The sequence below is a fragment of the Branchiostoma belcheri genome, unplaced genomic scaffold (genome assembly GCF_001625305.1).
Source record: "Branchiostoma belcheri isolate BF01 breed outbred unplaced genomic scaffold, Haploidv18h27 scaffold13, whole genome shotgun sequence".
NCBI lineage: Eukaryota > Metazoa > Chordata > Leptocardii > Amphioxiformes > Branchiostomatidae > Branchiostoma > Branchiostoma belcheri.
In genome coordinates this window covers 2,633,284-2,656,919 of record NW_017802713.1, presented here as the reverse complement: position 1 = coordinate 2,656,919, position 23,636 = coordinate 2,633,284, and the positions used below count along the sequence as shown (strand labels likewise).

The window sequence follows — 23,636 nt, the reverse complement described above, 5'->3', positions numbered from 1 at the left end:
ATAAGTATTAATCCTCAGTTACTGGAACAATGAAATCTTTCATCTTAAAACACAACAGAATATACATTGGACTGTTTTAACTAAACCTGTCCCCTAAAATGGCACATTAACAAGAAAGTAAAACTCTGTAAAATTTTAACCAGTAGATTACTTCAAGAATCTAGCTTGTATTACAACTGCAAAACTTCTAAATTTTCATAGCAACTGCGAATTTGACTTAGTTTGGGGGATCGGGAAAATGCAACACTGTCCATAATTTCCACAGCTGTTCTGTAGAAGACACTTTTACAAATGTACATCCATGGATTATGAAAGACTGGCATGGCATGTGTACTGTAGCTGTTTATCAGTGCCCAGCAATGTGGTTTGTAACTTTAGCCTTCATAGCAGTCTTGGGTCCTTGTTTCTATATTGCCATCTTTAATTTGCCAATACTATTTTCCTGATTGTTATCATCAGGTGGAGGAGGCCCAACAGTGGGAGATTGTGTAACACAGGCAAGTTTGCCACCATGGGTAGTGGAAACCCTAAGTTCTGAGCTTTTATTGTGTTTTGAACTTGCAGTTTTGAACTTGAGTAAGGCCACACCAATTTTATTTCTTGGTTAACAGATTTTTCTAGAAAAATATTGGAGCGGGCAGGCGAAAAATAAAAATAAAAACACGCCTAGGCATCCTATTATGGCCCAAATGGTACTATAATAGGAGACATGAAGTCAACACACCAGACTGGTTCAAAATTTAAACAATCTTTTTTTTTTAACTTTTAATGATACCACTGCTTAAAAAGATGGAATAACTGTAACAACTAGGATGAAAAGGACTGTTTTGAACTGTTCAGGGCAAAATATGAGCATTTTTGCAGTTGATTCTGAGTTTTTATTTTTATTTGCAAATCAGAAATAAAATGAAGCGGGCGAATCCGTTAACCAAGAAATTAAATTGGTGTGGCCTTATGTTGAGGAGGAAGAGGCAGCAAGAGCAACAACAGAAAACATGGCTGGATTTTATAATGCAACATAATATAATATAATTCTCCAGTAACAGTGCACATACAGTGTGACAAGCTGACAACAAAATGTGTCTGTTCAGCTAATAAAAATGCACAATTACAATGTCAGTGTTTGAAATGTGGCACATTTTTCAGTCATACAGTGTGACAAAACAGTAAAAAATGTAGATTGCCATTTCCTAAGGTACATTTTACACTGTTTCATAATCATGATTCAACATGTAATGCCCTGTGCTGTAGTATACATTTGTATATATATATATCATATTCACAGCCATGTGTATTACACAGTACAAGACAGTCCAGTGCTCTTACCATTAGAACAATTATACTACATGTACTTTCAAAAGGAGATTGCAAAACAGTGATAGGCACGTTTTTAGTTTGAAAATGCACTATGTGTCTGTAGTCTGTCAAATATCCAACTTACAACATGTACACAATCACATCTAAAGCCAGTGGATGTTTTTTTAACCAGTCCAAACCTTGCCAAATTATCATTTTTGTCACAAAAAAAGGCCTGCCAATAGATCTTACATGTACTTATACTAACTACCGTATCTCATCCAATTTCAATACAGTATTGGTATGTTCAAGGACATGATATAGGATATACATGTTATGTCCTTTTCAAGCACAAATTATTATAATCCTCAGTTACTGGAACAATGAAATCTTTTCATCTTAAAACACAACAGAATATACATTGGACTGTTTTATCTACACCTGTCTCCTAAAATGACACATCTAACAAGAAAGTAAAACTCTGTAAAATTTTAACCAGTAGATTACTTCAAGAATCTAGCTTGTATTACAACTGCAAAACTTCTAAATTTTCATAGCAACTGCGAATTTGACTTAGTTTGGGGGATCGGGAAAATGCAACACTGTCCATAATTTCCACAGCTGTTCTGTAGAAGACACTTTTACATCAATGGATTATGAAAGACTGGCATGGCATGTGTATCTGTTTATCAGTGCCCAGCGATGTGGTTTGTAACTTTAGCCTTCATAGCAGTCTTGGGTCCTTGTTTCCATATTGCCATCTTTAATTTGCCAATCACTATTTTCCTGATTGTTATCATCAGGTGGAGGAGGCCCAACAGTGGGAGATTGTGTAACACAGACATGTTTGCCACCATGGGTAGTGGAAACCTTGAGTTCTGAGCTTTTATTGTGTTTTGAACTTGCAGTTTTGAACTTGAGTAAGGCCACACCAATTTTATTTCTTGGTTAACAGATTTTTCTAGAAAAATATTGGAGCGGGCGGGCGAAAAATAAAAATAAAAACACGCCTAGGCATCCTATTATGGCCCAAATGGTACTATAATAGGAGACATGAAGTCAACACACCAGACTGGTTCAAAATTTAAACAATCTTTTTTTTTTTAACTTTTAATGATACCACTGCTTAAAAAGATGGAATAACTGTAACAACTAGGATGAAAAGGACTGTTTTGAACTGTTCAGGGCAAAATATGAGCATTTTTTGCAGTTGATTCTGAGTTTTTTATTTTTATTTGCAAATCAGAAATAAAATGAAGCGGGCGAATCCGTTAACCAAGAAATTAAATTAGTGTGGCCTAAGAGATGTTTTAGTGGTAAAATACAATATCAAAACCCTGACCAGAGACTGCTATGTTAGTGTTAGCCTCCTGTACAGACTCAGAGGGAGACCCCTCTTCCCCCAAAAGAAGCCGCTGCTCTAGCCACTCATAGAAAAAAACACTGCCCCGCTAGAAGTCTGCGCAGGAGGCTAATACAATAAGTGTAACATGTATGTTAAGGCTCAGTACTCTTCATAATGTACAAAATAAATGCAATTATTATAGTTCTTCACTCCCTTTTTGTCAGGAAAGCAAAGAAGTCTTGAAAGGCTGGTGCCGTGTCTGGTGTTTTCTTAGAAACTGGTGGTCTGATGGTCTCAGAGTACTCCTGCACAGCCTGGCACAAGTCTGCCACCAGCCAACCTCTGCTCCTCAACTGCTCACAGACCTCCTCAAGCTGTTAGAAGATAAAAACAGAAGGCAATCAACATGAATGATAATGCTAGTAGTTTTAGTAGTAGTAAGTTGTAGTAGTAAGCCTTTATTTAAATTCAAAAGCTTGTTCGGTACAACATATGACCGCTTTTCAACAAGGTCGAGGGTAAATTTTTTAGACATTCTACAGTGCAAGCAGGTAGAAACTGAATCTGGTAACTTATAATGTAAACCTTGAAGTGGGGATGTTGAAGAAAATACGACGTGTCTTGTTCCTTCTTGCTGCTGGATTTTGGAATATTCATCCACTGTATTAAAAAGCCATTAGCTTATAAAATCCCAGAAGTCATTTTCTGTTAAAAGAAATTGGGGAAAGGAGAAATCTAAACTAGGATAGTGAGTGAGCGAGTGAGTGAGTGACAGAAATTACATACTATTCCAATTAACAAAAAGGTATCCTACATTGTGAAAACTAGATACCAGTACTTGATACATGTACATGTACGGTGTATATAAAACAAAATTGCTCCAAAAACTATGTATACCTGCTCAACATCTTTATTTTCAAAGGAGTAGTAAATCATTTCAGGTGAGTCAGCATGGGAGGCAGCCATCCACTGCAACATGGCCTTGACCTGGGGGTCACCACCAAAGGCACCACAGCCCCAGTTCCCTGTAGACACAATTTTCATAGATGTGGGAGAATATTGTAATTTAGTTAACTAGAAGGGTAACATTTGCAAAGCAAATGCATAATGTTTACCTTTGCATATGGTCTGCTCTGTTACTAGTAATTCTTACTCAAACACATTCATATATATGGTGACAAGAGTCTAAGTCCCTCCTGCTATAAAATTGCAACAGAATGTAACCCAACACTGGTTACCATGGTGATAGACGTCTGGTTCAGGTCATTAACCTTATGAGTTTGGAGAAGAAGAAACAGAGCAAAAACCATATGTTTTCCTTCGGTAAACATAAAAAAAGGCAGTTGAAATTCCTGTTGTCATAAAATATGAGCAAATGGCATAATGTGGAATTGGACCCTACTCAACAGTACAACATACATGTAATTGTACATGTACTTGTCTAAAAACAGAACTTAAAACACTCTGGTCATATTTGATTTTGGAAGGCTTAGGGGAATCTATAAATTATGAAATAAAAAATCTGATCCACATGAATCCACAACAGTGAGAGTTACTAGTAAGTTGTGAAGCAAGTAGAGGAAAGTGCGCTCTTTCAGATGACATGACTTAAACTGTATATCCTTGCAGTCAAAACTTGAATAGAAGGCAGCCATGTAATGCAGTCATACCTGTGGCAATTGGTCGGTTGCCTGCAGTGGTTGTTCCACCTTGCCTCTGCACGGAGTCCATTGCACGATTGAGAATATCAGTTGCAACATTTTCACAGAAACTGTTCATACTTGGCAACGAGTGCGATCTTTGAGAAGTTCGCCACAAGTCAACTTCCACCGTAGGAATGCTTTCTGATGAGAACTGATCTGGGGGCGGTGGGATGAGGCTGTGAGAGGTTTCGACCATGACAGCTTCTGTCTCATCCTGGAACAACTCTTCCTCTTGGCTGTGCGCTCCAAGCTCGCCCGGACTGTCAGTTAGAATGCCAAAACTACTGTCCTCTGGGGAAGTGTCTGTGTGCCCATTTTCTGGCTGGGGAGGATCACCAACAGCACAAAATGCTGTGGTTACAATGGCACAGGCCATACAGTCGGCAAACATCTCCAAGTTTGAAACATTTGTCACACCACTGTCTGGTTCAGTATGCAGGTCGGTTGTTAGTGTGATGTCCTCAAGCGGGTACCACGTGGAACACTCATCTGAACTAACGGATGAGGTTTCCTCCCCAGCTTCGGTATTGGACGTTGTTTCTTGAGGTGGAGAGGACTCATCCTCGTATCTTGTAGACAATCTAGTGGTTTCCTGCCTGGCCAAGGCAGAAAGACTCGGAACTGTTCTGAATATTTCACCCCCAGATGTTGCTGGTATTGGCTGGCCCTCACACGGTCCGCCTATGTCTGGAGTAAGCGATGACGAAACCTCATGTTGTTTTCCCAAAGACCACTTGGAGGCACGCATATGAGAGGTTTCCTCAAAGGCAGAAACCATGACATCCTGTGTTAAACATTCCGCCAGGTTTGAGATGGAAGAATTCTCCATTCCACTTTCACTCACTGTATCTAAAACTGCTATGCTTGCGGAGGAGTATTCGGACTCAGTGGACGGAAATCTGTCCGTGTCCACTCGAAACAAGGACGAGAGCATTTTCAGCCCTGGTCCAGGGTCTTCCGTCAACTCTTCTATGGAAGGGGAGCTAAGGATCTCTATACTTCCTGTCGAGCTGATCATAGACTCTGACATCACGTTGGTAACGAACCTCCCGACTGCCGACTGGACAATGTTGCTGGCCAGTACTGTCGACAGTTCCTCTACAGACGTGGTTTGGGCTGTCATGCTACCAAGTTCACCTCCTGTGCACTCTTCTGGGCTGACAATGCCGATGCTGCTGCTGGATGGACTAGAGCCATGCTCGTACATCTCAGCGCCCCCTAGTGACTTGAAGGGGAACTTCTGATCCTCCGGTGTTGGGGTGTTACCAAGGATATCAAAACTGCTAGCCGAGCTCAAGACAGAGTCTCCCATACCGGCATATACTTGTCTCTGTACAAGGCCGTGTTTGGTAGGGGTGCTGACGTCAGAGCTTGGTGACAGGTCGTGTGCGACCTCCACGCTGCTCGTGGAGAACTGCATCCGGTCATCCACCCCGAAAGGACCAGTAGCAACCGTTGTCTCCTCTTCACTGTCATCAGACGATGTGCACCTTTCCACCGACGAACTGGATATTCTGGAACTTGACGATCTTGAGTCCCTTTCGTGCAGCACGTCAAAGCTGCTGGTAGAACTTGGTATCGACTTGGAGTCAAAGGCAAGACCTCCTCCGTGAAACTTTGGCTGCAGTTCCTCCAAGACTGAGCCAATGATACCAGTGACCACCTGTTCTGAGAAGTTCTCTACGCTTGAACTCTTCTCCCCTGAGAAAGCCTCCTTTTTGGCAATGTTTAAGATGTCCTCCACAAGAGCTTCTGAGTATCTTTCTATGTGGTGTGTAGCCGTGACTTCGCCGTTACTTATTACACTGATACTGCTGGAGGAGCTCACACAGGAAGGGCATCCCCTGCCCAGCGAACCCACAAGATTCAAATCGTCATGCACCACCTCACAGAAACTGTCAGACGACTGCTGAGAAGGTAACTCAGAGCTGCTAATGATACTGATACTGCTATCTGTTGTCGGGCTCTCATCATACAGATCAACTGCAATCTTGGGCCTGCTCAGAACATTTTCTAGGACTTCTTGGACCACATTCTCTGCATACTTTTCCACGGTGTTACCTAAATCCAGGGCAGTGTCATCTTTGGCTTCATGTACACTACCCAAGGCATCCTGTAGAATGGAGGAGGAGAGTGTATGGGCAATATGCTCAGCAGCATGCTGTGTGGTCACCTCTTGTTCTACAAGATGTTCTGCAACCGCATTGATAATGTCTTTGGACATTTCCTCAGCTATCTTTTCATAGCTGGCAGTGATAGAGTTTCTTGACATCAGTAGGCACCCCTCGAGCACATCTGGGGTTAGGGTATCGACGAGAGAATCTGAAAACGTGCACGGTAAACTTTGACGCTTGCCTCTTCTGCCTGGTAGAGGATCCTCCGAGATGCTTGGCATGCTCCCTCGTCTAGACGACGTCATTTTTGTGGAAATACCAGCTTCAGTCAGAGTTGACGTTCTGGTCACGACAGTGTCAGAAGTACATGAGATGTTACGGAAGGTGGACCTCTTGTCGGTCACTCCCCTTCCTTGTGGAGTCATCCCGCCTTCGCCACTCTTTTCAGGCAGCGAGGAAAGAGAATTGTTGATGATATCTCCAGCCAGATCGGTTGCAAACCTGTTCACTCTGTGTGGGCTTCCCCCCGCGCTCAAGCCGTTCTTTGGTGGGCTGTTAGGAAAGTTGAGTGCTTGGCTTGAATCCTCTTCTCGACTGGTGTGTTCCTTCAAACTGCTGCTTCTTGGGCGGCTTACAGACGTTGCCCCAAACATTGCCATCTCGACAGAGATGTGTGGCTCAGACCTCCTTCCAGCCCTCACATGTTTGCTTCCTTCACTTAACGCTGGACTGGAGAAACTTTCTGGACATAGCAGTAAAACATTTTCCTTTGTGTCGCTGGCTTTGCTGCCTCGGCGCTTTTCCTCCATGTAGTCCTTCCCAGTCAAGGCTTGGTAGAACTCTTCCATCGCACTACAAGCACTGGACCTCCTAGAACTACAGGCACTGGCAACACCGCTCCCACGACGAGACAACCTACCCTCCGATTTCAAATTCTGAGCCGCAAGGTACTGAAAGAACTCTTCGGTGATGCTCGTACGCTTTGACTCAGAAGTGCTGGAGGTGTTACAGATGCTGCTACGTCTGGAGTCGCTGACTTGCGACGCCTTGTACGTCGCTTCACACATGATGCTCCACGACATGTCTTCCGCAAAATGGTTGATCCCACACACCGAACCCCTTCTCTCATCAGAAGGAGCATCAGCAGCTTCGGACTGGTCTTCAGTCTCGACTGAAAACATGGTTGTCGAAAGCTTACTAGCCAGTTCACCGTGGTCTAACTTGGCACTTTGGGCCATTCTTATCTGTGAGGGGGTGGCTGGGGAGGGTGGGGGTGTGTCCGGCACACTGGCAGATGCTGATGAAATGGGAACTGTTATGCTGATCTCCCCCACAATATCACTAATGGTATCTTCCATCTCACCTACAGTTTGATCGCCAGATGCGTATTCATTTCCAGTGTATATGAGGTCCTCACCATTACTTTGTCCTGTTGTTGTGCATCTTTCATCCTCCTCCTTACTGTCATCATGCGGAATGATATCAGCCTCCTCTGGTGGAGCTGTGACACAGACTGACACTTCGTCTAGAATCTTGCCAACGATCCTGGTGGCGATTGATTCATATTGCACACTTTCGTCAATCTGTGGCGACGGACGGACAAGACTTCCCTTGGCAAATTCAAAAGACGAGCTACCGAGTTCCATGCTATTGTCTAGATAAGCTTCAGCACCGGAAGAATCTGCTTCCACTGTTGTAGCCTGGTCTACCTCTGCAGTTTCTGTTTGTGAGAGTTTGCTGCCATCTACAAAGGCAGTGTTGACAACGCTGGCAGCGTACGAGTCCAAGATTGAAATAACCTTCCTGTTTCCTTCACCGAACGCCCTGGCGACGTCCACGGCTTCCCGGATGGGGGACTCGGCGATTGGCTGGAGCCTGAGCGGCTGGGGCTTGGTCGTCACATGGGACGGCTCCTGGATCTCGAAGTTCTGCACCCCCTCCATCACGCTCGCCGCCGTCATGGCGCTCTCGTGTAGGAGGTTCTTGGCAAGCGAGATGGCGAAATTCTGCACCATGTGGTGTCGGAAGTGGATGTTCTCCTCCTCGATGGAACCTCGAGGAGAGGTCAGCTCGATGTTTTCCACCGCGTCGAAGTATTCGCTGGACCCGGACTCTTGGCTGGAGGGGGAGAAGGCACGCTCCTGTCTCCGCTTGGGGTGGAGGCGAGATACAGGACTGGCAGACGGACCTGTAGTGATGTCATCCATGCACCAGTCTGTTGCCATGAGAACCATTGCCACGCCCTGCTCATCCTCATCACTGTTGAACGGCAGATCTTCCCATACAGACCCCGGCAGATCTTCCCATACAGACCCCATGGCAGAAACTGCAGGGAAAATACAACAGGTACAAGTTGTTCAGCTGGGTGTTTGTCTGAATAAGTTCCTTCTTGCTATGTAAACATGCCAACAGATTAGACCTAAATCAAAGGTCCAACTTATTTCCAAATTTGAGAAACTTGTTTCTTTTTTATAATGCATAGAAAGCTTTTGATTGAGGCAAATGTACTGTAACAGTACTGTAACAGTAATTGAACTGATTGAAACTTTATAATTTACACTTTTAATGAATTACTGAATAATTTAGAAATAACATTATGCAAGCACAACATTTATAATATAATTAATGTACTTTAAATTCATACCTTCTATGTTGTGCTCCTCTTCAAAACTTCCAAACGCTGTGTGAAAGTCATCATCAGACCAGGAAGATGATTGGTCAATTTCAAGCTTGTCCTGCCTGTCAGGGCCAATGGCAGGTGGTCTTTCATCCAAAGGTGGACTGAATCCTACGTAAGCCTTGTTTAGATCTCTGAGAAGATTTCCTTGCTTGTATTGTTCATCATGTTTTCTCCTGTTGTAGTTTTGGGCATCTATTGCACACAAGGTCGTCTCAATGTTGCCATCTGCATTCACCTACAAGGAAAAAAAATTAGCATCACCATAAAAAAATCAAAATTACTCATTAATAAAAGGAAAATTACTTAAAAATAAGCTTTGGAGTAAACTACAGTATCTTTCCCCTTTGAGCAAAGGCTCATTGCAAGAAATGGCAGATCAATTTGTTTCACTGCAGACATGACTTCAGCTGCTAGGTGGAGCTTCTGCATTGATCCAACTCGTCTGAGCTGGTGCTAAAGAAAACAGCCTATTCAATAGCCAAAGCTACATTGTAAAATGTAGAATAAGGTGAGATTGAGAATAATCTACAGAACATTTTCCAGTATCTAGGTACTAGAATATGTTTTGTTAGTGTACAATTTCAGGGCTGCTCTTCCATCTTTAAGATTGTGTTTTCCCTACTTCATATACTGGTATATCAAAGTACTAGACAAACCTCAGAATTGTCCTTGCAGTCTCCTCCATACCCCAAGGTGCGGCCATACCCAGTGTAGTGTGAGAACTGCTCAAACCCTGCAATCTGGATGGCCTCGTTGGCATCCATTTTCTCCATAAACAGCATAGAAGTGATCAGCTCTGGACAGATACAGAACCTGATTTCCTCCTAGACACAGTAGGAAACAGGTGCTGCAAGTTAGTTTGGACTTGAAAAAGTTTTTTTTTCTTCCTCTGTGAAAGTACTACCTGGCAAAATCCTACATCAAGTAGTTTTTAATCTTGAATATTGTGGTTAGCATCAAATAGGCACAACTCATTATAATTATGTTTACCAAAGAAAAACATATTGTTTTTGCTACGTTTCCTCTTCCTCTTCTTCTCCAAACAGTGACCTCTGACCTGACTGAACCAGACTGTCTCTCACCATGGTAACTGGTGTTGGGTTACATAATGTTGCAATTTTATGGCAGGAGGGATTTAGACTCCTGTGACCATATAATTATGTTCATGTGTAAGAATTAACAGGGTAGACCATATGCGAAGGTAAACATTATGAATTTCTTTGCAAATATTACTTTTCTAGTTACAGTGTATCAAATAAACAGCTCAAACTCTTTTTTTAATGCTCTTGCACATCAATCAAAATCAAATTTACAGTTATTGGGTAGAGGGGATATTATACAGCCTTAATAGCATTTCTGATGGCTAATCATTTTGTGATACAGTGATGCAAATTCCCCATGAATTTACAATTGGACTTGGCAAGAATATTGTGTAATCTGAAACTTCCTGAGCTCATCTATCATTAATCAGGCCTTGAAAGTCATTTTGGGGAAAAGGTGCACTAGTGCACACAATTTTTTTGGTTGCACCATACAAGTTATTTAAAAGAATGTTAGCAAAAATACTAACTGTAACATTTTTATTTTGTTATTTTTCTGGCACAAGAATATACATTTTTACATCTACACAATGTACATTGTTACAGTAATATATTTTGTATAGTATTTTGTAAACCTACTAATTTTAAAAATATTTGAGTGCACTGACGCACTCACAGAAAAAAATTGGATGCACAGCTCCAAATTTGGGTGCACTTAGTATTTCCAGCCCTGTTCATCCATTAGACATTACAGCAACTGTCATTTCAGGCTGTTTTATCACCGGGAAGCAGACACAACATGGAGCTGTCTGAAACTGTTACTTGACATGTAGAATAAATTATTCATGTCAAACTTGACTGCCATCCTGGCATGTTGACAAGGCTACACAAATGAAATCTGTCATTTGGGCAAACCGCCTGGAGGTAGGAATAACAGGTATGACGTCATGCGTCGCATGCTTGTTTTTCCTCGCTATGCCTGAAAGGTTTCAAATGACATCAAAATACACGTTCACGAACTAGTTTTCTGGTGTTAATTGAGGTTACAATGCATACACAGGGCTTGAAATACTGGGTGCATGTGCACCTTGGTGCATACTGGGTGCATGTGCACCTTGGTGCACCCAAATTTGGAACTGTGCATCCAATTTTTATTTGATAAACTTTATTTGATAACTGTGCACCCAAATATTTTTGTTGATATTTTTGTACATATTAAATGTATAATAGTACACAGGATATTCTAAGGGTCAGAAAAATAGTAAAATCTTTGTTGTAGTACAATGTACTTGTGTAAGATTTTGAAGTTAGCTCCCAATTCAGATCAAGCTTAGAAGAGAAGCAGTAAGATTGATTATTAGGTTTTGTTTTGTATGGTGCATCCAAAAAATTTTTGTGCACCCAATTTTTTAGGTTTTAGGTACACCTACTCCCAAAAATGAATTTCGAGCCCAGATACTTCTTTGCCTGTTGGCATCTGGTCGTTTCCAAATCATGTGCTGATATTCTTTCTAAACCTCTGCAAGTTGGGGTGACTTTGTCAGCATACATGTTACATATATTCGACAACTGCTTAGAACTTAAAAGTATGCAACAGACTACTATTTTATGCCCTTCATTAGCATATCTTGCTTCTTTGAAATTTATTATTTATTGTTTATTTATATACATGATGTATATAGATAGATACTTCAATGTTACACTCAAATTTGTACATGACGGTGTTGCATTGCATGACTGTATTGCATGCTTACATTGCATGATAATCATTGTATTTTTTTTATATTCCAACATTTCATGACTAGACATGGTGAGGGCACACTCAAGTTATTTCAACTCATTTTATGATGCCACCAATGCAGAGGATAAATACTGTATACAGAACAGGACAATACTCATTTTTACTTGAGTTAAGTGAGGAAAGACGTGTTAAGTGCCTTTCCCATAAGATCAGTGGCATGTCAGGACTGGAACCTGGGACCTCTTGGTCCTGAGCCTAGCACTCTGTCACCCACATGACCCCATGATCGTATTGCATGACTCAGTACAGTAACACATGATAAAATAATCTTTACTGTCAGCTGCAAAATAACTCACCTGAACCCTTCCCTGATTTAGCACCCCGCCACCTATGAGCTTGTTGGCAAAGTCCATCTACAGGACACAAAAAATAAAACAAGAGATGTGCATCAGTCTGAGAAAAGAACAATTTGGCCTGCATATAAATTGATTGGAATCTGACTCGTGAAGAATTGAGAAGGTATTGCATGTGTGAACATTTTGAAAGCAAAGGGCTTATTTTGAAATAAAAAGCTAAACAGATGTATTACCGCAAGCATTTCTTCTGACAACCAATTCTTTTGAAAATTAAATTTCCATTTTATCCTTTCAATTCAATTACCTTTTCCATTTGCAACCATACCCAAAACCTTAACTACATGCAAAATGCATGTTACTGTATGGCTCTTAGCATATTGTATCATTGGAGTCCATACAAACTAAGGCTATATTGCCCTGTTTCCTAGATTTTAGCAGGGTTCTACCTAGTGCAAAGTAGCGTAGGGGCCCCCTACGCTATAATTTTCACCCCCTACGCTAAATTTTTCCCCCTACGCTAAATTTTCAATACAGCATAGGGGCATTGTGACTGTATTTCTTTGTTCAAGAATGCCAGATCAAATGTGAAAAATTACCAATCAAGGATACATTGTACATACCTTAGAAATAAGTTTTTTGCCTTTGGGTATCCCTCAAATGGCCCCTTTTTTTAGCTCAATTTTTTAAAAGCTCCGCCCCATCCCCCCTCTCGGTCGCTTCGCTTCCTTGACATGCGGCCAGTATCACTACGCTAAAATTAAATCCTAGCTAGAACCCTGTTTTAGGTTCCCTTTTTATAACATAGCAGGCAGCTATCCCATCTGATTTTAATGCCTTGTTGCATTCAACGCAGTTAAAACCAACAAGATGTGTACATCTCCCCTCTGTGATGGCAGCCAAGCACGGAAGTTCTCACTGCTTGTGAGTATGTACTGAGAAAGTTGACATGATACAAGTCAATCCATCATTCAAATTGTTAAAATATTTGAGCAAACAGGACATGCTACTGTGTTGAAGTATAAATAAGTTTCAGGACCTGACCCCTAAATTTTTACGTCAAGGCTCCTTGCTTACGTCAATGCATTATTTCTTTGTTTTAATATGATTACAATCAAAAGAAGGATATTTCCGAGGATCTTTACCAACAAAATTCTCTCCTACTGTAGCATACTATTAGGTGGAAATTTGCATGAGATAATCTGACAATGGTCCTCATGGCCTTGGGCTACTGTATTTTCTGATTTTTGCTCAGTACTGTTATGTTCACTGTACCGTGAACCTATGTAACAGTTAACAAAATTTAATAATTCCTGGACTTTCTTTTTCCTGCACCTGTCAGATCGTGAAATTCTGCTACCGTGAACATAAAGTGAATTACAGTATACTGTTATTTGCAAAACTTTGATATGCAAAAGAAAAAACATTTTATACAATGTGGCAAATGTGACATACCTGGAGAGTGTGACTCCCAGAATCCTCTATTACTCCCTGCTGGACGACTGTGACTGGACACAGCTGTTTGTCACATGACAGCCAGGTGTCCCAGCTGGGCAGGTGCTCCTCACTCACCACCTGGTAGGACAACAGGGAACAAGATAATTAGCAGTTGTACAAATTTGCATATTCCACTGTCTCTTCCTTCCAGTCTAAGGCCACACCAATTTAATTTGTTGTTTCTCAGATTTTTTCAGAAAAAAATCAGGAATAACAGGGCAAGAAAAAAAAACAGGCCAATGCACCCCATGATAGCCGGAAATCTTACAATATGAGCCATGAAGTGAACATACTAGGCTGGTTTATAGTTACAATATATTTTGAACTTTTATTTCAACTGTTGGGGCCAAAATATGTCTTTCATGAGCATTTTGTAGTTAATTTAGAACTCAAACAATTTTTTTTCTTTTTGCAAATCAGAAAAAAATGGACAGGGCGATCCGAGAAGCAACAAATTAAATTGGTGTGGCCTAAGGCGAGACATTTTCGACCTCCAATATTCAATCTCACTTGCTCCCAGCCAGTGGGGGAGGCCATTTTGACCTCCAATTTGACCTTCCTGTCAGTCTGTGGTTACACCATTCCCCCTGCACTTCCTGTCACTCTACTGAAAAACAACTGAAAACAAAATGTATCCATACGGAAAAAATTAGTATGCAGGCATCCGATAGCCTGGGTGCCATCCGATTTGTAACTGCTACCCCGAAAAATTTTTTTCGGGGTAGCCATTACAAATCGGATGACACCCAGGCTAGGCATCCGAAGAAAAGGACAAGAGACAGACAGTGTATGAGATTTCCATCTGAAATTCACTGGAACTGTCAGAGCCTAGCTTGAAAGGTTGATTATGTTGTCAGCAGTAATGCAAACCTCCCAGACCAATACTTCAGCTATCTCAGACAGACAGCACTTTGACTCACAGCTTTCTACTTAGGCCACAGCAAGTAATTTTTATGGATGACATTAGCGCGCGCATTAATTTTCACCTGATTTTGGAAAAAAAAATTTTTTTGTTGCCTTCTGTCAGTGGTCAGCGAGCTGAAAATGGGCAAAGATGTCTGTTGCCATGCCGGAAGGTGGATGGCAAATGACTATGAAGAGAGGCGACAAGAAAAGTCTGAGACTGATTTTAATGTTTTGTTTCTTACTTTGATGCAGTGATATGTGATGCTGGCTGAGTATATGTTACATGTATGTTCCTACTGAATCAAAACCATTTGTACAAATTATAATTAAGTCAAAATTTTAAATTATAGGAACGTTGTTTTTTTTGGCACGCCTTGTTTTTTTTCGCCCACTTGCATTAGATTTGGAATCTGCGGAGGATGTCATCCATAAAATTTACTTGCTGTGGCCTTACAGCTGCAGGAGAGATGCGTACGTGTAGATGGCAGGATAAACCTATTAATAGCACATGAAAGACAGCTCTGCCACTGGGGGAAAGAAAAGCTTCTGGCGTTTTAGCAATACAGACTCAACAGCCATCAACACCGATCTGGCAGTTAGGACGTTGACAAACTGTGATGCCCGCTACCTCGTGCGAGTCATGAGCTTTCCATTTCGCGTGAGAAACAAATTATTTTATGTGCAGTCTGCTGGCGGGCTGACCATCTATAAAATATATGTAGCGGCAGGCTTTTGGCTAGGGATTTTTTTGTTGGGTGTCCATTTTTTTTATTGTATGCTATGCACAGCAAAGTTGTGCACCGAGCATTTAGCTTTTTAGGGGGCTTTTATGAAATTTGTAATGCTCTCAAATACTAGTTTCCACATTTTGAGGTACAAATTTTGAGGAACACAGGCTGCAAGTTTTTTTTCCTTAGTTACAAAATCAATTTTGTATTAATTATAGTAAGACTGAAGGGAGGCATGTGGTTTTTTAGGGTGTCTTTAGCGTGTCCTACCAAAAAGTAGGGAGTCTAATTTCTTGTTAGTTTTTCAGTACCGGGAGTCTAAAAGACACCCCCTAGCTACAAGCCTGATGCCACTGGATCCCAGTGCTCAGTGTACATGTATGTAGCAAGTGTTAGGTTTTCCCGTGACAAGATAATAATTGTTTTATTTTACATGACAATTGGTAATACTATAAATGAGGCTAAGTATTACATTTAGGACACAAGTATTGTAAATCATATGGCTGACTTCTGCATGCAAATATATTAAATGAATTTTCGTTTTCTGTAATACTGTTAGATTATGATTGTGTTTGATGTCATGAAGGACTAGTCCTTGGTCAGGATTTAAATCTTAATCTGGGGATCTTTGATAAGGATTCTTAACTGTTCTCATAAATGTAGCCCAGAAAAACAGTTGTTATCTGCTTCAAAATACTGCTGAATTGTATTTACATTGTAATATTATAATAGCTTTTTGACTTACACAGCTGAGATGCAAACACATTAACATTGAAAGTAACAATTTTGAAAATATCTAACCTCCTCAACTTTGGTAACACGAAACTTTTAAGTTTCATGTTACCAAAGTTGAGGAGGTTAAGTATTTTGCAGCTTGTAAAGTTTAAAAACTTACAAGCTACATGTATCTTAACCACAGGATTTGAAGATCAGAACAAGTTTACGTCACGTTGAAGTTTTCTTCATGCTCTGCACGTCCACCCATCATGCAGTTTTCATCCACAAGATGGTCTCCTGGAATCACTTATGGCTCAGGTCTGCCTCGTAATTGATTTTCTCCTAATCTAAATGCCAAATACTGTCCACAGAGATTAGCACGGCCTGACCTTACTTAGATTTCCTGTATAATGCAGGGTTTACTAAGATGACCCTGCACGTACTATATGGTTATAATGAGTTAGGGGCTCACCGCATACATGTAGTGTTTCAATGGCAATGCCCGTAGCCAGGGGGGGTTCGGAAGGCTCCCCCACAAAGCTCAAAGGTCCACTTTTTTGTCCACTTTTTATGTAAAGGTCCACTTTTTGGTCCACTTTTTATGTAAAGGTCCAAGATTTTTCTTCAAAAGATGGACTGGAATCATAGAAAAACTGCTCCCTTTGTCATTGAATGAAAATTTATCTCTGTTTTTTTCTTGGAAATCCTCTCAAAATTGCACGAAATGCCATTTTAGACTGTTCATTTTTCAAAATTTTCCGGGGGAACATGCCCCCGGACCCCCCTAGGAACCTCGCGCCTTCGCCGCTCCAGTGGGAAGAAACCCCCCCCCCCCAATTCAAAATCCTGGTTACGAGCATGTGTACAATGTTTCATCACTCTGGTGTCAGATCAGGGAGCTTAGAAGAGGATCAGCTCAAACAATTATTTATGTTCCTTGCAGGGGTCCCCCCCCCCAAAAAAAAGTCTAGGGTCTAAGTTTTTCTCAGTTCGGTTGGAAAGCAGGAAACACAACATTTTTTTCCTAGGCCTCACATCAAGGCCTCAGTAGATGGCCATAGTCTCTCCCTATGTGCACAATTAGACATGAAAGAGGCCTGTAGTCATGACAGATGTGCCCTGCCCATATGGCTCATCTGGCTTGGCACGGTTCCAGTAAGACTCTTCCTTACAGAGATGCACACTCAGAGGACATCAAAGTGACTCAAACATGGACCTAACCTTACAAGTTCCCGTATAGTAAGTAGGTACCTGGTGATACAGAATTATCTTCTGAGGATCAGGGCTTACCTGTATCACAAAGCTATTTTGAAAAGATCTGTGAAAATACAACCATCCAATGCAGAAAAGATTTTAAGGGACATTTAGTTACAGACTGCCTAAACCTAAAATGACATTTAGGATACAAGTCTCCTTTTGTATCTATGGCACCCAGCAACTGTAATATCTGCTTTTGAAATTTCATCAAATCTCAGTAAGAGACATCATATTTCAATGGATCTAGAGGCAGGAGGAACAATGAACATACAATACTCAGTGGAATTGTTATTCAGCACCAAGGACAGGACTTATTCTACAAAGTAATGAGTTTCAATAAGAGAGTTTTTGGTTAGCCTTTTCATTTTTGTCTGTATATTCCTATCAAAACAACTCCTTGATTTTATGTTAGCTTGTTAGGAGGTGTACAGGTCACATATTATTATTTTTTTTTTGGATGAAGCAATTACACTCAAATCACTAGAAACAGAAAGCACTAGTCTTACCCAATGGATTTCTCATTCAGCACCAAGGACAGGTGTTACATGTTTAATTATGAAATCAAGCTGACCTGGTCTAAAGTCAATTTTTGCATTTGTGTAAGGACAGTGTGTTCAAGAGAAACAAAAACATGTCTGAGTATTCTCAATTAAGGAAAACTAAACCTTAACTGTCAAGTTTATTACTGTTTTTCTTGTTATTGAAAAAGTTCAGAAGAGCATGTTAATTGGTTGAATTGTTCCGGTTCAGGTCTGAACCTGTACCTAAACCTGTGTACCTGTATCTGTACCTAAAATTTGTTTAGGTACACATGCAGCTCTAGCCTGACGTAGCAAAGTTGATGTAGAATTCCGATATGAACAGACAATTAGATGACAATTACCAGTAAATACTAAAAACAGAGTCTGTCATGCATGTAATGTAATTCATGCATCAATGCTGCACGATTCTTACCTTCATTCACATTTTTATCAGCAAAATATATGTCCACACATGTTCTAATTTGTTCAGGTCCATTGCCTAGAGCTGTGTACTAAATGTTCAAGCTATTTTGGAGCTGTACCAAAATGATGGTGCAGTGGCCATAACATCCATAATGTATTGTACCCGTATACACAATTCACACCACGCGTGTCGTTGTGCTAAGTAAGATAAAATGTACCTTTCTGGTGAAGGTGATGTTACCCTGGGGTCCTTCAGGGTCTTCAGCCAGTCTTTCAAAATAGTGCAGGATGCAGCGTAGTTTGGCAACCTGGGTCTCCCTGGATAGAAGAAACGATAACATATACAGGGCTCAAAATTCATTTCTTGGAATAGGTACACTGATGCACCCAAGGTAAAAAATTGGGTACACAAAAAATAGTTTGGGTGCATCATATGAAACAAAATATTGTACAAGTAAGACTAGAATATCAGAAAAAAACTTATTATATATTGTGATGTTTCATTTCTATAGAAAAGTAACTGTAACAACAATGATTTTATTATTTTTCTGTGTCACTACCTGCAACCTGTATATGACTGTCTCTTGTCACGTGATTATCCCATCAAGTCACGTGACAAGAGAACTCCAAGACAAGATCTTAACCGGGTTGAAGTCAGGAGACAGAGTGCGTCTCAAAAGCTCCCCAGTGTAGCTGAACTTTAGTTGTGTGTTTTGGTATAAATATTTGTCAAAAAAAAGAATATGCTGTTTACTAACTATACATAATTATTTTTAAAATCTTAACATACATAAACCTACAAAAATATCTGGGTGCACTGGTACACCCACAGAAAAAACTTGGGTGCACTAAGGTGCACATGCACCCAGTATTTCGAGCAGACCTCAGAATCAATACTGGAAGGAAAACATCCCAGTGTGTACATGTATCTATTCCATCACTAGATACTGTCATGCATGGTTGGGATTAGTCTTTATCCCTAAATGGTAAAATCATCTTCCATCTGTAGAAGCAGAAAAGATATAACATCTGTGTCCATAATATCACCAGGGTCCATAATATCGCCACCTTGAGAAAAAGTGTGCTTAAAGATATTTTTACTGCAACATACCCTAGGTATGTACATTTGAGGTGTGCAGGAGTGCATACCAAAAGTATGTTGCAGTAAAAATATCTCAAAGCACACTGTTTCTCAAGGTGGCGATATTATGGACCCTGGTGATATTATGGACACAGATGTTATACAATATACCAAGGAGGTTAAATACAAGGTTTTTTAGTATACACACAATATTTGTATTTAATCTCCTTGAATATACATATATGACTGATGACATTATTTACGGAACATTATCTTGCTTCTAAACCCTGGTAGTGCTGTGCTCACTACGAAAGATGCCCCGGGATAATTTTCCATTGGGAAAAATGAATGTTAACTGAGAAGTCTGTTCCATATTTTGTATATGCCCTGGGTTTAGGTCCGGACTTATAAGACCGGACATGAACCTAAATCTCTAGACTTGAATCTGAACCTGAACCTGGGTTTAGGCAGCGTGCAAATACATGTACCTGGTTGCCCAGTTGCCCCGGGCAACCAAATTCTAGTTGGGGCAACCTATTTTTGAACCCAGGTAGCCCAGTGTGCTACCTGATTTTTAATAATGCCACCCCCCCCCCAAACGAAATCATGCCCACTTGGCTTGCACCACTGTATCCAGCAGATGCTTTTTAATTTTAGGTATTAATGGCTATTATTAGTATCAGTTAACTAAAGGCTGTTAGAAATATTGTCAAAGGCTTATGTATGTAACATTACTTAATTAGAGAAGTAGTAACTTATAGGTGGGGAAACCTAGAATTCTGATGGGCAACCTAATTTTTGCTGTAAGACTGGGCAACCAACAGCAGGTTAGCTGTCGGAAGGAATATGGCACACAGTGCTGTGTACCTATTACCAGTGTAAAGTGCTGCATACCGGTTCACTGGACTTGGATCTGGACTTGTAAGAATGTTTAGGTTCAAGTCCAAAAAAACCTAAAAGTCAAGAACCGAGTCCGGACTTATTACCATAAAAGACAATTTCACATACCCCTTTTCTTTCCAAACCACCTAAAACCTTCCGTAGATTGCAAAATCTTTGCTGCAAAATGAATTCGAAAAAAAACATTGCCATCTGGCATCATCAAGTACCGGCCTCCATGTTACGTGGTCAAAGTTTCACCCAAACAACATTGCAAGGTTGCCATCATGCAAGTTTGTATATGCCATGGGTTTAGGTCTGGACTTACAAGTCCGGAACTGAACCTAAACCTCTGGACTTGAATCCGGACCTGAACCTAAATGTGGGTTTACATTGTAGGTATGCAGCACTACCAGTGTACAAAATCCTTTTTGAACCAGGTTGCCCACTGGGCCATATTCCTTCCGACAGCTAACCTGCGTACAGGAGTAATTTGTCTGGGTACGCCTGACCTATTTAACCAATGACTTCTCATGTGGAGGCTACATACTTAATAAACGCCTGTCAGGGAGGAACCAGAAGGATTTTCTTTGTTGCCTTCTTTTGTTTTAGAAAGGGTGGCACAGTTCAAGGAGAAAGTATTTTGAAGTTGGGTTCCCTTTGAAACTGATTGAAGTGTACATTTCATAGTAAAGGGCTTGAATCTCATTTTTGGGAATAAGATATAGGTGCCCTGGTGCACCTTAAGATTTAGCCAGCATTTTTTTAGCCCTTCTATCTATTAGCCTTGAAGAGAGTTCACCAATCTTTAAGGCTTAGGCCACAGCAAGTAAATTTTATGGATGACAATCTCCACAAACCCCAAATCTAATGCGAGCGGGCGAAAAAAAAACAAGGCGACCGAAAAAAACAAGGTTCCTACATTTTAAAATTTTGACTCAATCATTGTACAAATGGTTTTGATTCAGTCGGAACATCACATATACACAGCCAACATCACATATCACTGCATCAAAGTAAGAAACAAAACATTAAATCAGAGCCTTTTCTTGTCTCCTCTCTTCATAGTTATCTGCCATCCACCTTCTGACCTTAGCATATAACTACATGTACCTGGTAACAGAATACAAATTCAGCCCTTTCTCCAGAATTGGTTTTTGGACAGAATTTTGGGGACTGCGTGGGAGGAACACAAAATTGATGTCCCTCTTGACGGCCAAAAAATCGAAACTTCATCGTATTTTCATTGGGTCATCAACGGTGCCGCAATACCTCCACAAGATTAAAAGATTTGAAATTTGCCCCTAAAAAGGCTGGGAATAGTTTTGACCTTCCTTCAAAATTTCCCAGTGGAAATAACGCCCTTGGATTTTCATGGTGGCGAAACTTTGCTCCAGTAAGCACATCCACAGAACGTACTGCACCTGCGCAAAACCCGTAATGTATTGTGCATAGCATTTTGGCAGAACAGCTCATATAAGGTTGTATTTGCGCATACTGTATAATGTTAACATCCCGTCTGTAGTTTCAAAATGTTATGTTGGAAAACATGAATGAATGAGTGGATGGATGGATGGATGAATGAATTAAAGAAAGGAATGAATGAATGAATGAATGAACGAACGAACGAACGAACGAACGAATGAATGAATGAATGAATGAATGAATGAATGAATGAATGAATGAATGAATGAATGAATGAATGAATGAATGAATGATATCGTCTGCAATGGGCAAAATTCTTATGCAAAATTGACCAAACATTCAACGAAAACCAGGAAAAATGGAGGTTTTGCACAGGTGCAGTACGTTCTGCCGATGTGCTGCTCTAGTTAATTGAGAGGATGAACAAAAATTCACAGCTGTGGAAGGAACGAGCCCTGAATTCTGATCACTTTAGTTACAATCAGTGTAGGCAACGAAAAAAAAACTTCAAAATCTTGCATTTAGCACAGTTCTGAAAGTTCCAAGCTACATCAGGCTTCTACCAAGTTTCTGTACATAATATTATGTCCTACCAGGGCCGCGATTACGTTCGATACGGGTGTTCCGGCCCGTGTGATAACTAGCGGTACGGCCCGGGGGTTCTTTACGCGTACGGCCCGGGGCTTCCAAATGTTCCATAGAACGATTCGAACGCGTTTCGCCCTAACCGCTTGCACCGCTTTCGAAATTCGAATACAAAATTCGGACGTTGGAATTGATGTTGTTGCATTTGTTGGGTTTAGGGACACCAAATTTTCGCTCATTTGGCATTGAAAGGCATGTTTTCTTGGGTGGGTATGACATAAATAAAATACAACACGGTGTATTCCGCATCACCCTCGGTCCCAGCCCTCCCGCGGATCGGATCTCCCTCCGGCCTTCAGCCGTCGGGCGGTCCGACGCGCTGTCGGGCTGGTACCTCGGGTGATACGGAATACACCGTGTTGTATTCTATATTAATGTATTTCTGATCCTTTCAGTCTTTTCAATGATGAATGAAGACCTTTATTGCACATTTCTGCAACACTTGGCTAAGTACAGGTCACAACAAAACAAGATGAATGGACACGGTTAACAGATACAAAATTAACTAACTATCTTTATATAAATTCAACTTCTCCTCGCTTTTCAGTTATTGTGGAGATAAAGGTACAGATCTGTTTTTCGATGGGTGGTTTGTCTAGTCGCATTAGGAATATACATCAATGCCTCCTTTGAGCACTCAGCCCGAAGCACACACGTATTTCTTTCATCAGCGATGCAGCAAATGGATACTATATTACTTAGATGGTAAAAAATCTATGCGGCGGCGCCTTGCGTCCAGACATATTCTACGTGTCAAAGCTGGCACTAAATAAAACCCCAGCAATGCAAATGCCTGCCATTACGTACAAATGGAGCCTAATGCTGTACTTATCCCAGCATTACAATATTAATGGCTCCTTTAGAATTGTAGTTGCACGGACACATTACTTACTGCCAGGGACATGTAGTTATATGTCACCTGTGTAATTCAAGCCCTGAGTCTTGCTATGATTTCAGCTACACCAATTTTCAAATTTTGGTACCCGGTAATAAGATATGCTAAATTTTCACCAAGTTTTCCACCCTCACAAAGAAAACATTTCTAACTGTTGTCTTCTACGTGTCCCAGTAGATGTCTCTATTTATGTTTACCTTCGCAAAAAGAAAACACACTGTTTTTGCTCTGTTTCTTCTTCCTCTTCTTCTTCCTCTTCTTCTTCTCCAAACAAATAAGGTCAATAACCTCAACCAGACGTCTATCACCATGGTAACTAGTGTTGGGTTACATCATGTTGCAATTTTATAGCAGGAGGGATTTAGACTCCTGTCACCATATATTATGAAT

The 23,636-nt window shown here is 40.8% G+C and overlaps 1 protein-coding gene across 1 annotated transcript in view; it reads right to left on the bottom strand.

Annotated features, from left to right (window-relative positions):
- Positions 1–2,549: 2,549 nt before the first annotated feature.
- Positions 2,550–23,636, bottom strand: part of LOC109463758 — a 34,912-nt gene continuing 13,825 nt past the window's right edge. The window contains exons 3-10 of the mRNA XM_019760608.1: positions 18,540–18,639; positions 13,728–13,847; positions 12,276–12,332; positions 9,795–9,962; positions 9,103–9,373; positions 4,312–8,784; positions 3,539–3,666; positions 2,550–3,015 (exon numbers count right to left, since the gene is read on the bottom strand). Coding sequence (XP_019616167.1) covers positions 2,848–3,015; positions 3,539–3,666; positions 4,312–8,784; positions 9,103–9,373; positions 9,795–9,962; positions 12,276–12,332; positions 13,728–13,847; positions 18,540–18,639 — 5,485 coding nt within the window. The 3' untranslated portion in view covers positions 2,550–2,847. The remainder of the gene's footprint in view (positions 3,016–3,538; positions 3,667–4,311; positions 8,785–9,102; positions 9,374–9,794; positions 9,963–12,275; positions 12,333–13,727; positions 13,848–18,539; positions 18,640–23,636) is intronic.